We start from the raw sequence: 18,130 nt of genomic DNA on the forward strand, positions 1-18,130 counted from the left end.
GGTTGAATCCCTGGGCCAGGAATTAAGATCCCACAAGCCCCATGGTATGGCAAAAAGAAAAAAGCTTCCACACAGTAAAGTGAACAGTGAACAAAATGAAAAGGCAGCCTACTGATTGGGGGGAAATACTTGCAAATCATATACATGATAAGGATCAATATTAAATTATATAAAGAACTCACTTGACCTAATAACAAAAAAACAAAACAAAAACAATCTGACTGAAAAAATGGGCAGACGTTCAGAATAGACTTTTTTTTTTCTCATAAGACATATAGATGGCCAACAGGTACTAGAAAGGTGTTCAACATTACTAAGCATCAGGGAAATGCAAATCAAAACCATGATGAGTTACTACCTCATGGTTTTGCATGACTATAATCAGAAGGACAAGCTACATCAAGTCTTGGTGAGAATGTGGAGAAAATAAGAACATTTGTGGCTGTTTGTGGGAGCATAAATTGGTGCAGCCACTATGAGAAATATTATGCCTATTCCTCAAAAATTAAAAGAACTACCATCCAATCCGGCAATTCCACTTCTGGGTATTTATCTGTAGAAAATAAAACAGTAACTGGGAACAATATAAGCACCTACATGTTCATTGCAGCAATATTTACAATAGGCAAGATATGGAAAAAACCAAAGTGTCCATCAATGGATGAATGAAGAAAATATGTTACGTATTATGCAATGGAATACAATTCAGCAGTAAAATATAAGCTGTTTTCCCATTTGTGACAATATAAATGGACCTGGAAGACTTTATGCTAAGTGAAACAAGTCAGACAGAGAAAGACAAATACTATATCATCTCACTTATATTTGGAATGAAATAGAAACCCTAAAATCAAAACCCTGAGCTCATAGATGGAGAGAACACATTAATGGTAACCAGAGTTGGAGTGGGGTGGTGGAGGGTGGGCAAAATGGGTAAAGTGAGTCATAAGTGCAAGCTTCCAGTTATAAATAAACTCATGAGGAAGGTAAAGTACAGCGTAGTGACTATAGTTAATAGTTCTCTATTGCATATTTGAAAGTTGCTAAGAGAGTAAATATTAAAAGTTCTCATCACTCCAAAAAATTTGTAACTGTAGTTGGTGATGGAGTTTAACTAGATTTATTGTGGTGATCACTGTGCAATATATACAAATATCAAATCATTATGTTTTACACTTGAAACTAAAATAATGCATTATGACAATTATACCTCAATTTATAAAAACAGGAGAGACACATACCAGTAGAATTTAGAAAGCTCACAATAGACAGGAGAGCATATAACACTGCTGGTAGTGAAATGTTGAAATACTGTTTTATTCTTTTTTAATATTGTTGACTATATTCTTTCCCTCTGTGTGTGAAAGTAGCTTAGTCATGTCCAACTCTTTACCAACCCATACAGTCCATGGAATTCTCCAGGCCAGAATACTGGAGTGGGTAGCCTTTCCCTTCTCCAGGGATCTTCCTAACCCAGGGATTGAACCCAGGTCCCCTGCATTGCAGGCAGATTTTTTACTAGCTGAGCCACAAGGGAAGCCTAGGAATACTGGAGTGGGTAGCCTATCCCTTCTTCAGTGGATCTTCCCAACCCAGGAATCAAACCAGGGTCTCCTGCATTGTAGGCAGATTCTTTACCAAATGAGCTATCAGGGAAGCCCATATTCTTTCCCTATGACATGACAATTACACTCCTACATTTGTAACTAGAGGAGAGAGAGGGAGAGAATTGCACAGGAAAAAATTTAAGAAATTATGTCTCACACATTCAACATCTGTTAAAATATGTAAATTACCAAATTCAAATATACCTTGGCTATCATTGTACTTGCCTCAATTTTAAAAAATCTATATATAAGTTCACGACCAAGATAATCACGATGGTGTGATCACTCACCTGGAGCCAAACATCTTGGAATGTGAAGTCAAGTGGGCCTTAGAGAGCATCACTACAAACAAAGCTAGTGGAGGTGATGGAATTCCAATTGAGCTATTTCAAATCCTGAAAAATGATGCTGTGAAAGTGCTGAACTCAATATGCCAGCAAATTTGGAAAATTCAGCAGTGGCCACAGGACTGGAGAAGGTCAGTTTTCATTGCAATCCCAAAGAAAGGCAATGCCAAAGAGTGCTCAAACTAGCACACAATTATACTCATCTCACATTCTAGTAAAGTCATGATCAAAATTCTCCAAGCCAGGCTTCAGCAATACGTGAACCGTGAACTTCCAGATGTTCAAGCTGGTTTTAGAAAAGGCAGAGGAGCCAGAGACCAAATTGCCAACATCTGCTGGATCATGGAAAAAGCAAGTGAGTTCCAGAAAAACATCTATTTCTGCTTCATTGACTATGCCAAAGCCTTTGACTGTGTGGATCACAATAAACTGTGGAACATTCTGAAAGAGATGGGAATACCAGACCACCTGACCTGCCTCTTGAGAAACCTGTATGCAGCTCAGGAAGCAACAGTTAGAACTGGACATGGAACAACAGACTGGTTCCAAATAGGAAAAGGAGTGCGTCAAGGTTGTATATTGTCATCCTGCTTATTTAACTTATATGCAGAGTACATCATGAGGAACGCTGGGCTGGAAGAAGCACAAGCTGGAATCAAGATTGCTGGGAAAAATATCAATAACCTCAGATATGCAGATGACACTACCCTTATGGCAGAATGTGAAGAGGAACTAAAAGGCCTTTTGATGAAAGTGAAAGAGGAGAGTGAAAATGTTGGCTTGAAGCTCAACACTCAGAAAACAAAGATCATGGCATCTGGTCTCATCACTTCATGGGAAATAGATGGGAAACAGTGGAAGCAGTGTCAGACTTTATATTTTTGGGCTCCAAAATCACTGCAGATGCTGATTGCAGCCATGAAATTAAAAGACACTTACTCCTTGGAAGGAAAGATATGACCAACCTAGATAGCATGTTAAAAAGCAGAGACATTACTTTGCCAACCAAGGTCTGTCTAGTCAAGGCTATGGTTTTTCCCGTGGTCATGTATGGATGTGAGAGCTGGACTGTGAAGAAAGCTGATCGCCGAAGAACTGATGCTTTTGAACTGTGGTGTTGGAGAAGACTCTTGAGAGTCCCTTGGACTGCAAGGAGATCCAACCAGTCCACTCTAAAGGTGATCAATCCTGGGTGTTCATTGGAAGGACTGATGCTAAAGCTGAAACTGCAATACTTTGGCCACCTCATGCGATGAGTTGACTCACTGGAAAAGACTTTGGCCACCTCATGCGATGAGTTGACTCACTGGAAAAGACTCTGATGCTGGGAGGGATTGGGGGCGGGAGGAGATGGGGACGACAGAGAATGAGATGGCTGGATGCCATCACAAGCTCGATGGACATGAGTTTGAGTGAACTCTGGGATTTGGTGATGGACAGGGAGGCCTGGCGTGCTGTGATTCATGGGTTCGCAAAGAGTTGGTTACGACTGAGCGACTGAACTGAACTGAACTGATGTATAAGTTGGAGGTCTCACCTCAGATCACTGACCCAGCTACAAAATAGGGATGGAATATTAATTGGTGGATGCTGTCTGAAACCCAGTGTACTGCTTCTATGCCTGCTTCTAGTCTCCTGCTTTGGTGCTGATTTTCACATAAAAAACATTGTGCAAACCATCTTCTACCTAAATGTCTCTGATAAAACTGGGAAACATATTAAGTAAGTTGTCCAGATATGGACGGACATGGAAGCCTTGAACCTGAGTTTCTAGGGATCAGAGTTGGACTCAAGCAGGCTTCATTCATCACAGAATACATCAGCATCCTGACCCTTTCGAGGTACGTCCCAAACTAAGTAGAGCCAAAGGAGCAAAGCTGAGAAGGGAGAACAGTTCTGACCTTCACAGAGCCAGCAGGAACTACTGCATGCCCAGATGATGTCACATGACCAGAAATGCTGCTGGTGATCATTCCTGACTTCTTCATTTCTAGGAAAGATTCTTAAGTACTAGACCCAATTAAGGAAAAGATCAAACACTAATTTACAGAGGCCTCTCTATAAAACACTAAGAAAGCAACTTCCTCCATGACAATTACCCTAAACTACAGCAATAGCATAAAGAACAACCAGGAAAGTCCTGCTTATTGGTTCCAACATTGGGGGTCCAGGGTATAAAAAGCCCCAGAGCAGGAGGAGTCATCAGAATCTGAGAAACTCACTTCTGAACAGGAGTCCATCCTCATCACAGACACAATGACCCACTCGTGCTGCTCCCCGTGCTGTCAGCCCACCTGCTGTCAGCCCATTTGCTGCAGGACCACTTGTTGTGAGTCCAGCTGCTGCAAGCCCTGCTGCCCCCCAACTTGCTGTCAAACCACCTGCTGCAGGACCACCTGCCTCAAGCCTACTTGTGCGACTACCTGCTGCCAGCCCACCTGCTGTGAGTCCACCTGCTGTCGGCCTTGCTGCCCTCCAACTTGCTATCAAACTAGTGAAACCACCTGCTGTAGGACCACCTGCCGCAAGCCTACTTGTGTGACCACCTGTTGTCAGCCCACCTGCTGTGGGTCCAGCTGCTGCCAGCCTTGCTGCCGCCCTGCCTGCTGTCAGACCACCTGCTGCAGGACCACCTGCCTCAAGCCTACTTGTGTGACCACCTGCTGCCAGCCCACCTGCTGTGGATCCAGCAGCTGTGGACAAACCTTCAGTGGGTCCAGCTGCAGCCAGCCTTGCTGTCAGCCAGCTTGCTGTGCACCTGTGTACTGCCGCAGACTCTGCTACCACCCCACGTGCTACTGCCTGCCTGGGTGCCAAGCCCAGGAATGTGGATCCAGCTGCTGCCAGCCTTGCTGCCACCCTGTCTGCTGTCAGACGACCTGCTGTCACCCTAGCTGTGTGTCCAGCTGCTGCCAGCCTTCCTGTTGCTGATCGCCTCACCAAAGTTTCCCCTTCCCCACACAACATCGCTTGTTAACTAGCTTGTTATTGTGTAGACAAAATCACTTCCTAGACTTTGCCGACAACTAGCATGTTCTACCGGAGAAGGCACTGGCGACCCACTCCAGTACTCTTGCCTGGAAAATCCCATGGACGGAGGAGCCTGGTAGGCTGCAGTCCCTGGGGTCGCTAAGAGTCAGACACAACTGAGCGACTTCACTTTCACTTTTCACTTTCATGCATTGGAGAAGGAAATGGCAACCCACTCCAGTGTTCTTGCTCGGAGAACCCTAGGGACGGCAGAACCTGGTGGGCTGCCATCTATGGGGTCTCACGGAGTCGGATACAACTGAAGCGACTTAGCAGCAGCAGCAGCAGCAGCATGTTCTACCAGAATTACTGTTACTCATCTGCTGTTTAAAAGTTTGTGAGTCAGCTGAGTGGAGTGAAGAGGGCTTCCCCCTATCTCTTCCTTCCCTGTATGGGGATAATGTATCAACTTGATGCATCCTTGATATGGAGTTTGTCTAGGTATTAACTCTGATGTCAGGATCTACTTCCTAGTCATTCTAAATAATTTATGAAAACAAATCCTCATAACATTTTCACAGGTTTATGCAACTGACCACAATCTTCATAAACATATTTTCTTTATCGGTGTACTCAGGGATCCTGTAACTTGCTTTCTTCCTTAAGACCAATTTGTGCTGTCTTCCTAGAGGCAGGAGTCTTACATACGTGTTTCTTAATAAATTCTATTCCACAATTCACTCCATATTGTGTTTGATTTATTGTACAGCATTGCTGATATATGAACGTGTATCCATATTGCATACCATATGAGCTATACAACCTGAGATGCAAACATCCTGCCATTAACTATTTCATACATTTTTAGATGAGAAATTTCACTGTGAAATATTATGTAACTAATAATGGACAAGCTGAGATCCCAGGCAACTTCTGTTTTCGCTTAAGGACACCTATATTTACATGAAAATGTAAGCAGAAATGATATCCAATACTGAGGTCTATTATGTTATGAAACTGAATTGCTACTTTAACAATGGAAGGAATGATAAATCTCTCACTTTTAATAGCTGGGGCTTCCTAGGTGGCTCAGTGATAAAGAATTCACCTGCCAAAGCAGGAGATGTAGGAGATGCAGGTTCAATCCCTGGGACAAGTAGATCCTCTGCAAAGGAAATGGGAACGCACTCCAGTATTCTTGCCTAGAGGATCCCATGGATAGAGGATCATGGCAGGATCATACAGTCCATGGAGTTGCAAAGAGTCAGACACAGCTGAGGGACTGAGACTGCATACATACATGCATATGTAATAGATAATGCCTGTTTACAAAGTCATTCCTGTATCGGTTTCCTACAATGCAACAAGCAGCAGTTACATGTTAGGGCAGTAGGGACTGCATTTAGAGCTCTGGTGAAAGCGTGGAGCCTTTCCTGTTTCGGGGGCAGTTCAGCCACTAATGCAATTCAACTGAATCAAATATTTTTAGAATCAGTTGTGTCATCACAAGAGAAAGTCCATATAAAGGGATTGTTTCTTAATATCACACAAGTTAAATTCTGAATTGTCTCCTTCTCCTGTATTTCTACTGAAAGAGCAAGGAATTAAATAATTACATGAAAAAAAAGTGCTCTTTCAGTAGAAATTCAGGAGACAATTCATGCATTGTCATTGATGCCATCCAACCATCTTATCCTCTGTTGTCCCCTTCTCCTCGTGCCTTCAATTTTTCCTAGCATCCGTGTCTTTTCCAATGAGTCAGTTCTTCGCATCAAGTGGCCAAACTATTGGGGTTTCAGCTTCAGCATCAGTCCTTCCAATGAATATTCAGGACTGATTTCCTTTATGATTGATTGGTTGATTGAATCTCCTTGCAGTCCAAGGGACTCAAGAATTTCCTCCAACACCACAGTTCAAAAGCGTCAGTTCTTCAGGGCTCAGCTCTTTTTATAGTCCAAGTCTCACATCCATAAATGACCACTGGAAAAACCATAGCTTTGACTAGACGGACCTTTGTTGGCAAAGTAATGTCTCTGCTTTTTAATATGCTGTCTAGGTTGGTCATAGCTTTTCTTCCAAGGAACAAGCATCGTTTAATTTCATGGCTGCAGTCACCAACTGTAGTGATTTTGGAGCTCCCCAAAATAAAGAAGAGGTTGTTGCTACTGCTGCTAAGTTGCTGCAGTCGTGTCCGACTCTGTGTGACCCCATAGACGGCAGCCCACCAGGCTCCCCCATCCCTGGGATTCTCCAGGCAAGAACACTGGAGTGGGTTGCCATTTCCTTCTCCAATGTGTGAAAGTGAAAAGTGAAAAGTGAAAGTGAGGTCGCTCAGTCATGAATGACTGAGTGACCCCATGGACTGCAGCCTACCAGGCTCCTCCATCCATGGGATTTTCTAGGCAAGAGTACTGGAGTGGCTGCCATTGCCTTATCCGAAAGAAGAGGTTAGACTGGTATAAAATGACTGGTATCAAGAAAACCAACACCTTGCATTTTTCAAGTCTTTGATGGAGCACTAAACTCTGCTATTCTCCATGAATGTAGTATTTTTCTGGTTAATACTTTGGTCTGGAAGAGAAGAGTTTTTAGGGACTCACACTGGACCTTTGTTTCTATCATGGTTCTCACTTTATATGTCTGGAGATGCTCTTCTGCTGCAAGGGCTGCAGGCAACTGACAGGCTCCAACTGTTAGTGAGTTTAAGATCGGCATCAGATTTAGAGTTAAGGCCATGCTCTTCCTATCAACCCCTAGCTAATAGCTGGACATCCTGGGGGAATGAAAGTTTGAACCTTTCTCCTTTAATTTTCTTCATTCATTGATTTTTGGCTGTGCTGGGTCTTGGTTGCTGCGCACAGCCTTTCTCTAGTTGCTGCCAGCAGGGGCTGCTCCCTGGCTGCGGTGTGTGGGCTTCTCATTACGGTGGCTTCTCTTGTGGCGCACGGGCTTCAGGGCGTGAGGCCTTCAGCGGTTGTGGCATTTGGGCTCAGAGCACACACTCAGTAGTTGTGGCCCTCAGGCTTAGTTGCTCTGCAGCGTGTGGCATCTTCCTTGGCCGGGGATCAAACCCATACAGCCTGCACTGGCAGGCAGATTCTTTACCCCTGGACCACTAGGGAAGTCCAAAGCCTTGAACTTTTCTGACCAACATAGGACTTGTTAATCATAATCTTTGCTTTGATTATTTCCGTTTGGTTGACCACAGTGTTGTTCAATCTACACGGCAAGTCTTATATCCTCCTTGTTTAATGCTGCCTCTTTCACACTTTTCTTTGAAAGATGTTATATTTACTTTGCAATTTGTAGCCCTCAAATTGTGATATTTCTGTTATGTCAGTGTAAATTTCCTTTTAGCTCATTTCTGAAATATTTAGAGCTAGTTGCATTACATGTCATAGAAGTCTATTTTATTTATTTATTGAAACATTGTGTTAGTCTCTGCTTTAGAAGGAAGTGAATCAGCTATGTGAATACATATACTCCCTCCCTCTTGCACCTCCCTTCCTCCCCACCCCCATCCCACACATTCTAGCTCACCACAGAGCACCGAGCTGAGCTCCCTGTGCTATATAACTGGTTCTCACTATCTATATTTTATTACACATGGAAATTTATGTATGTCAATTCCAATCTCTCAATTCATCCCACCCCCCTTCCCTCGCAGTGTCCACATGTCTGTTCTCTATGTCTGTGTCTCTATTCCTTGCCCTGCAAAAAGGTCATCTCTACTGTTTTTCTAGGTTATGCGTGTGTGTGTGTGCGCACGCTCCCACACCCACGCCCATGCATACACGTTAATGTACAATATTTCTTTTTCTTTTTCTGACTTAACTTCACTCTGTATGAAGACTCTAGGTCCATCCATATCTCTGCAAATGACCGATTTCATACTTTTTCTTCCTGAGTAATAGTCTACTGTATATCTGTACCACATCTTTATTCATTCATCTGTTCATAGACATTTAGTTTGCTTTCATGTCCTGGCTATTGTAAATAGTGCAGCAATAAATACTGGAATGCATGCATTCTTTTGAATTATCATTTTCTCAGGGTATATGCTCAGTAGCAGAATTACTAAGTCATATAGAGATTCAACCAGTCTATCCTAAAGGAGACCAGTCCTGGGTGTTCATTGGAAGGACTTATGCTGAGGCTAAAACTCCAACACTTTGGCCACCTCATAAGAAGAGTTGACACATTGGAAAAGACCCTGATGCTGGGAGGGACCGGGGACAGGAGGAGAAGGGGACAATAGAGGATGAGATGGCTGGATGGCATCACCGACTTGATGGACATGAGTTTGGGTGAACTCTGGGAGTTGGTGATGGACAGGGAGGCCTGGTGTGCTGCGATTCATGGGGTCACAAAGAGTTGGACACGACTGAGTGACTGAACTGAACTGAACTGATGGCAGCTATATTTTTAGTTTTTTAAGAAATCTCGTACTGTTCTCCATGGTGGCTGTATCAATTTACATTCCACTAATAGTACAAAAGGGTTCCCTCTTCCCCACACCTTTTCCAGTATTCATAATTTATAGATTTTTCAAATTATATTTTCAGTTGATAACACAGTCTCCAATCTTTTTCAAAACACAAATGTAAAATTCAGTGGAATAGGTTTGGCTTACAAAGTTGTCTGGGTTTTCACATTTGCATGGCTATTGATCAGATGAATACATTGAATTGTTTTCATAATTATAAGGTTGGCTTAGCCTTTGAACATTAATCGATGTTTGAAAATAACACTAATTGAAAAACTACAGGAGAATAATCATTAGGGTATCTCAACAGGTAAAGAAAAAGCATTTTAGAAATTTCAACACATTTCCAATATAGAATACCTTAGCAAGGAATAGGAAAACTCTAGTTACTCTGATGGAAACAATCTACCAAAAAAGACAGAAAGCTTCCTTTTGAATTATGAAATATTGAGAGTTGTTCCTCCTAGAGAGAATACACAAAGATATCTTCACCATCCCGCTCAACTGTACCAGTGGACTAGGATAAGAAAAGTATTTACAAGATAAAAAGGCTGCTGACTTCAGACTATACTACAAAGCTACAATCATCAAGACAGTACAGTACAGACACAAAGACAGAAATATAGATCACTGGAACAAAATAGAAATCCCAGAGATAAATCCATGTACCTATGGACAACTTATCTTTGACAAAGGAGGCAAGAATATACAATATACAAAGAGAAAAGACAATCTCTTTAACAAGTGGTGCTGGGAATAGTGGTCAACCACCTGTAAAAGAATGAAACTAGAACACTTTCTAACACCATACACGAAAATAAACTCAAAATGTATTAAAGATATAAATGTAAGACCAGAAACTATAAAACTCCTGCTGGAAAACATAGGCAAAACACTCTCTGACATAAATCACATCAGGATCCTCTATGACTCACCTCCTAGAATAATGGAAATAAAAGCAAAAATAAACAAATGGGACTTAATTAAACTTAAAAGCTTTTTCACAAAGAAGGAAACTATAAGCAAGGTGAAAAGACAGCCTTCAGAATGGGAGAAAATAATAGCAAACAAAGCAACAGACAAAGAACTAATCTCAAAAATATACAGGCAGTTCATGTAGCTCAATTCCAGAAAAATAAACAACCCAATCAAAAAATGGGCCAAAGAACTAAACAGACATTTCTCCAAAGAAGACATTGATGGCTAATTATCAGAGAAATGCAAATCAAAACCACAATGAGGTACCATCTCACGCCGGTCAGAATGGCTGCTATCAAAAAGCCTAACAACAATAAATGCTGGAGAGGGCGTGGTGAAAAGGGAACCCTCTTACACTATTGGTGGGAATGCAAACTAGTACAGCCACTATGGAGAACAGTGTGGAGATTCCTTTAAAAATTGGAACTAGAACTGCCATACAACCTAGCAATCCCACTGATGGACATACACACTGAGGAAACCAGAATTGAAAGAGACATGTGTACCCCAATGTTCATTGCAGCACTGTTCACAATAGCTAGGACATGGAAGCAAGCTAGATGTCCATTGGCAGATGAATGGATAAGAAAGCTATGGTACATATAAACAATGGTATATTACCCAGCTATTAAAAAGAATACATTTGAATCAGTTCTAATGAGGTGGATGAAAAAGTAAGTCATAAAGAAAAACACCAATACAGTATATTAACGTATATATATGGAATTTAGAAAGATGGTAACAATGACCCTATATGCAAGACAGCAAAAGAGAAACAGATATAAAGAACAGACATTTGGACTCTGTGGGAGAAGGAGAAGGTGGGATGATTTGAGAGAATAGCATTGAAACATGTATATTACCATATATGAAACAGATCACCAGTCCAAGTTCGATGCATGAAACAGGGCACTCAAAGTTGATGCACTGGGACAACCAAGAGGGATGGGATGGGGAGGGAGGTGGTAGGGAGGTTCAGGATGGAGAACACATGTACACCCATGGCTGATTCATGTCAATTTATGCCAAAACCACTACTATCTTGTAAAGTAATTAGCCTGCAATTAAAGTAAATAAATTAATTTTTTAAAAAAGATAAAAAGGCTGCTAGCCTCATCATTCATCATTGTTCAGTCACTCAGTCAAGTCCGACTCTTTGTGAGCCCATGAACGGCAGCACGCTAGGCTTCCCTGTCCTTCACCATCTCCCAGAGCTTGCTCAGACTCATGTCTATTGAGTTGGTGATGCCATCCAACCATCTCGTCCTCTGTTGTACCCTTCTCCTCCTGCCTCCACTCTTTCCCAGCATCAGCGTCTTTTCTAATTAGTTGGCTCATAACACTATTTAAATAGCTAACACATAGAAGCAACCTATAGATTGCAATAGATGAATGGGTAAAGAAGATATGGTGTGTGTGTGTGTATACACACCAAAGGAATATTACTCAACCATAAAAATGAATGAAATATTGCCATTTGTAGCAATGTGAATGGACCTAGGTAATGTCATACTAAGTGAATTAAGTCAGAGAAAGAAAGATAAATATCAAATGATATCACTTATGTTGTTCAGTCACTCAGTCATGTCTGGCTATGAACCTATGGACTGCAGTACTTATATGTGGAATCAAAAAAGCAATATAAATGAATGGTCCTATCACTTCATGGGAAATAGATGGAAAAACAGTGGAAACAGTGTCAGACTTTATTTTTTTGGGCTCCAAAATCACTGCAGATACTGATTGCAGCCATGAAATTAAAAGACGCTTACTCCTTGGAAGGAAAGTTATGACCAACCTTGATAGTATATTAAAAAGCAGAGACATTACTTTACCAACCAAGGTCCGTCTAGTCAAGGCAATGGTTTTTCCCGTGGTCATGTATGGATGTGAGAGTTGGACTGTGAAGAAAGCTGATCGCCGAAGAATCGATGCTTTTGAACTGTGGTGTTGGAGAAGACTCTTGAGAGTCCCTTATACTACAAGGAGATCCAACCAGTCCATTCTAGAGGAGATCAATCCTGGATGTTCATTGGAAGGACTGATGCTAAAGCTGAAGCTGCAATACTTTGGCCACCTCATGCGACGAGTTGACTCACTGGAAAAGACTCTGATGCTGGGAAAGGTTGGGGGCAGGAGGAGAGGGGGACGACAGAGAATGAGATGGCTGGATGGCATCACCGACTCTGTGGACATGAGTTTGAGTGAACTCCGGGAGTTGGTGATGGACAGGGAGGCCTGGCGTGCTGTGATTCATGGGGTCGCAGAGAGTCGGATACGACTGAGCGACTGAACTGAACTGATATAGAAAAGAGAGACTCACAGACATAGAACACAAACTTATCGTTACCAAGGGAGAAAGATAAGTGGAGAGGAACAAATTAGAAGTATAGGATTAACAGGTACACACTACTACATATATATTGAAAAAAATATATAAGTAACAAGGATTTACTCCGTAACACAGGGTATAGTAGTCAATATCTTCTAATAACCTACAATGGAAAGTAATCTGAAAATATATATACAAATAACTGAATCAATTTACTGTACACCTGAAACTAACACAATATGTAAACCAACTATTCTTTAATTTTAAAAAGGCTGCTATGCTATTTACAATAGCTAGAACATGGAAGCAACCTAGATGTCCATCGACAGATGAATGGATAAAGAAGTTGTGGTACATATACATAATGGAATATCATTCAGCCAGAAAAAGGAATGCATTTGAGTAGGTTCTAATGAGGTGGAAACAGTGAAGGTGTTAGTCACTCAGTCATGTCTGACTCTTTGCAACCCCATGGACTGTAGACCACGAGGCTCCTCTATCCATGGGATTCTCCAGGGAAGAATACTGGAGTAGGTAGCTGCCAGAGCCAGCTGGCAAAGAGAACAGGTCTGGATCACAACGACGTAGAAGCCTGAGAAAAGAATTAAGGAGTAAAGAATGGGGTCGAGAGGACTGAATGCTCGTGAGGCAAATCAGCGACTTTATTGAAAAGGGCCAGGGTTTTTATACCAAGTGAGACAGGGAACAGGGTACATAAAAATACCAAGTCATTTACCAGGTTAGTTATTGCATCTATAGAAGATTACAAAGGCTTGTTTGCTTTCTAAGACAAGCTTGGCATTTAGACTAATGCTCACGAGATAAGAAAAACTAGTCCGCAGGCTATAAAGATTAGGGAGTACATTCTTAATCTATTTTAAGAGATAAGGAAAACATACCTACATAAATCTGGGGGAAAAAACAAGGAACCTAACAAAGGGTTATTTGCTCTGTTTTTCTCAAGGAAGAACAAATAAGGCCTGGTAAACATTTTATGACTCTCTTAAGGGGTGGCGGGACAGGGAACAGCACTTACAAGGCGTTCCCAGGGCCAACATTTGGGGCCTTGTTCAGGCCGGCTCCCCGCAGGTAGCCTTTCCCTTCTCCAGGGGATCTTTCCAACCCAGGGATCGAACCCAGGTCTTTCACACCACAGGCAGATTCTTTACCATCTGAGCCATCAGGGAAGCCCATTATATCTACTACTGTGGCAGGAATCCCTTAGAAGAAATGGAGTAGCCATCATGGTCAACAAAATAGTCCGAAATGCAGTACTTAGATGCAATCTCAAAAACGACAGAATGATATCTGTTCATTTCCAAGGCAAGCCATTCAATATTACGGTAATCCAAGCCTATGCCCCAACCAATAACGCTGAAGAAGCCAAAGTTGAACGGTTCTATAAAGACCTACAAGACCTTTTATAACTAACACCCAAAAGAGATGTCCTTTTCATTATAGGGGACTGGAAAGCAAAAATAGAAAGTCAAGAAACACCTGGAGTAACAGGCAAATTTGGCCTTGGAGTATGAAATGAAGCAGGGCAAAGGCTAATAGAGTTTTGCCAAGAGAACGCACTGGTCATAGCAAACATCCTCTTCCAACAACACAAGAGAAGACTTTACACATGGACATCACAAGATGGTCAACACTGAAATCAGATTGATTATATTTTTTGCAGCCAAAGATGGAGAAGCTCTACACAGTTAGCAAAAACAAGACCGGGAGCTGACTGTGGCTCAGGTCATGAACTCTTTATTGCCAAATTCAGACTTAAATTGAAGAAAGTAGGGAAAACCACTAGACCATTTAGATATAACCTAAATCAAATCCCTTATGATTATACAGTGGAAGTGAGAAATAGATTTAAGGGACTAGATCTGATAAATAGAGTGCCTGATGAACTATGGACGGAGGTTCGTGATATTGTACAGGAGACAGGGATCAAGACCATCCCCATGGAAAAGAAATGCAAAAAAGCAAAATGGCTGTCTGGGGAGGCCTTACAAATAGCTGTGAAAGAAGAGAAGCAAAAAGAAAAGGAGAAAAGGAAAGATATAAGCATCTGAATGCAGAGTTCCAAAGAATAGCAAGGAGAGATAAGAAAGCCTTCCTGAGTGATCAGTGCAAAGAAATAGAGGAAAACCACAGAATAGGAAAGACTAGAGATCTCTTCAAGAAAATTAGAGATACCAAGGGAACATTTCATGCAAAGATGGGCTCGATAAAGGACAGAAATGGTACGGACCTAACAGAAGCAGAAGATACTAAGAAGAAGTGGCAAGAATACACAGAAGAACTGTACAAAAAAGATCTTCATGACCAAGATAACCACGATGGTGTGATCACTGACCTAGAGCCAGACATTCTTGGAATGTGAAGTCAAGTGGGCCTTAGACTACAAACAAAGCTAGTGGAGGTGATGGAATTGCAGTTGAGCTATTTCAAATCCTGAAAGATGATGCTGTGAAAGTGCTACACTCAATATGCCAACAAATTTGGAAAACTCAGCAGTGGCCACAGGACTGGAAAAGATCAGTTTCCATTCCAATCCCAAAGAAAGGCAATGCCAAAGAATGTTCAGACTACCGCACAGTTGCACTTATCTCACACGCTAGTAAAGTCATGCTCAAAATTCTCCAAGCCAGGTTTCAGCAATACTTGAACCATGAACTTCCAGATGTTCAAGTTGGTTTTAGAAAAGGCAGAGAAACCAGAGATCAAATTGCCAACTGACGCTGAAGCTCCAATATTTTTGCTACCTGATGCAAAGACCTGACTCATTGGAAAAGACCCTGATGCTGGGAGAGATTGTAGGCAGGAGGGGAAAAGGATGACAGAGGATGAGATGGTTGGATGGCATCACCGGCTCCATGGACATGAGTCTGAGGAAGTTCCAGGATATGGTGAAGGACAGGGAAGCCTCATGTGCTGCAGTCCATGGGGTTGCAAAGAATTGGATACGACAGAGCTACTGAACAACAGCAAAGTAGAGGTATGGGGAGGTATGAGAACTTATAGCACATCCAAGTAGAGTTTTGTGCTGCCCCTCAATGACTAAAGAATACACAGGTAATGATTGTATTTGATTCTTGAACAATCTAATTGATCATAATATATAAACATGCAATACCTTACGTTTCGCCAGTCCATAGCCCCACAGAAGTTTTATGCCAGGTGGAGAATTTTGAGTATAACAGATAACACTTTTGCTCTTCAAAGGCAGTGGGAAGAGAAAATATTTACAGTGACCAGTCAACGGCATACATGGGCATGACATATTTATTTTTAGAAAAAGTGGCCTCACAATGATGTTCATTGGCTGTTTGCAAGCGGTGAAAGTCCTGACTGGATTGAGCTTGGGAGAAGCAAGGCTCGAACATAAGGAGATTTGGAGAATAATTAAATGTATAAAGATGGATTGAGGACAGAAAGTGTTTCCCACTTGTGTCCCACGTCAATGATCTTCAGAGTGTTCATGATAGAGAAGGCACTAGACAACTACAAATTTGGAATAACTCACCCCATCTCTGTCCTCGGGTGCATCAATATTTACACAAGAGAGCATGAACAAAGTATCCATGGTGGCAGTGATAGAGGATTTGTGTGAACCCAATAGCATAGGCTACCTCTCACCATGGCTGCCCCTGCTGTATGTGCTGCTAGTCAGAAGCAGAGAACGTTATTGAGCACCGATGGGGTAGCATCATAACTCATTAACCTTGCCACACAAAGGCAAGTTATCCTCTCAGACTCGTAGAAAAAGAGAGAGGTTCTTCTTTCTAGGACTGCATATTCTAAACATGGATTTGTCCTCCCTATCAGCAGTATTGTTGGCTTATAGTATTATTGTCATACAATTCTGAATAGCATCAATTTGGACCAAGAGACCCACTTTTTGAAGAACAAGAGCAACAACAGGCGCACAAACATGAGAGCTGCTTGCTCTACCATACATGACATGACAGAGATGACTGGCCCCATGGAAAATTGGAATGGTCTTGCAAATGTGGAGCAAAGAACCAACTTAGAGGTGACGGCACATGATTTTGATATAGTGTCTTCTGGATGTGGTGTGTACTTTGACCCAAAGACCATTACCTGGTTCCTATATAGGTAGTACCAAATATACCCACAGAGGTAGTACACATGGTTTCAGAAAGTGATGTAGGAGTGAATCCTCTCAACTTAACTCAAGGTAAGGTTCTTGGGAATCTGTGCTTCCCATCCTGGATTGAAGGCTTTAACACTGTGAAAGTCACATCTCTTTGAAGGAATATTGGTTCGGTTCAGTTCATTTCAGTCACTCAGTCGTGTTTATCATTTGATCAGTTTGCATTCCTCATGTAGGTAGACCAGTGGGAAACTCTTTGAACTCCATCAAGCTGATTCACAAGATTTTTAAGAGATAGATTTGTAACAAATTCTGGTGGAGCACACCAGTTGTCAGCAAAGTCTAAGAAGTGATTTTTTTGTCCTCAATAGAAAGTCAGTTAACATAAGGTGTTGTGTGGGGACAGGGGTTCTTTTGCAGTTACTAATTGCTGAGGGATGGTTATTAAGAAGAGGTAGAGAGTAGGGAGAAATAGTCTGAACATAATTTCCTTGGCATATCTTATGGTGTGTCCATGCCCAGCAATAGTACATAAACAAAGACAACAACTACAGCTTAGTCACTGAGGTTCAAGCATCTATTTCCTTGGGATGTAAAAGTAAATACCTGTGAGCAGGAACAGAAGACCCTATGCTAGATGAGTGTGTTCATTATTAGCTAAAGCATACTATACTACACAATTTACTTAATGAGCTAATAAATGATTTTGAGAGCCAACATGATACTCATAATGGATAATGCATATAGTATGTAATATGTACTTAAATCTCTATATCAGGAATACCATGCAAAAATCAAACACAATATAGGAAGATTATGGCAAAGAATTTATTGAGAAACACACAGGCAAGACTACTGCATCTAGGAAGACAACTCAAAGATATCATAAAAGGAAAACTCAGGGTACAAGAGCCATGGGGATACTGTTAAAGAAATATATGATTATATTAATTATAATAAGCTGCAGAAACCTATAGAAACATTATGAGGATTTGTTTTCCTAAGTTACTCAAAAGTACAACATGGTCAATCCTATTTTCAGAGTCAAAACCAAGACATAATTCCTTATCAAAGATGCCTGGCACATGATCCTCCTACACCAGAGAAAGACAATTCGGGGAAACCCTCTGCACTCTATCAAGCTGATTTATAAGCTTTTAAAGAGGCAGATGGGTAACAAATTCTGGTAGAGCATACCAGTTGTCAGCAAAGTCTAAGAAGTAACTTTTTGTCCCCAAGTAGCAAGTCGGTTACTATAAAGTATTGCTAGGGGACAGGGGTTCTTTGGTGAGGCGA

At 41.6% G+C, this 18,130-nt stretch overlaps 1 protein-coding gene across 4 annotated transcripts; it reads left to right on the top strand.

Annotated features, from left to right (window-relative positions):
• Positions 1 to 4,210: 4,210 nt before the first annotated feature.
• LOC129544386 (uncharacterized) lies at positions 4,211 to 4,885 on the top strand. 4 transcript variants are annotated; one of them, XM_088828529.1, is made up of 2 exons: positions 4,211 to 4,401; positions 4,468 to 4,885. In XM_088828529.1, the coding sequence occupies exons 1-2, from the start codon at positions 4,211 to 4,213 to the stop codon at positions 4,883 to 4,885; spliced, it is 609 nt and encodes a 202-aa protein (XP_088684655.1). The 4 variants fall into 4 exon arrangements, with proteins under 4 accessions (XP_088684655.1, XP_088684657.1, XP_088684658.1 ...); XM_088828531.1 differs by having other exon boundaries at positions 4,211 to 4,257; XM_088828532.1 differs by having other exon boundaries at positions 4,211 to 4,257; positions 4,525 to 4,885.
• The last annotated feature ends 13,245 nt before the right edge of the window (positions 4,886 to 18,130 follow it).

Source organism: Moschus berezovskii, chromosome 20 (assembly GCF_049115385.1).
Source record: "Moschus berezovskii isolate FMDL1 chromosome 20, NW_MosBer_1.0, whole genome shotgun sequence".
Taxonomy (NCBI): Eukaryota; Metazoa; Chordata; class Mammalia; order Artiodactyla; family Moschidae; genus Moschus; species Moschus berezovskii.

Bases quoted from the DNA above. Each gene is read 5' to 3' on its own strand.
- LOC129544386 (XM_088828529.1), top strand. From the start codon at position 4,211: ATGACCCACTCGTGCTGCTCCCCGTGCTGTCAGCCCACCTGCTGTCAG. The intron at 4,402-4,467 runs GTCCACCTGCTG...CACCTGCTGTAG, and splicing joins TGCCAGCCCACCTGCTGTGA to GACCACCTGCCGCAAGCCTA.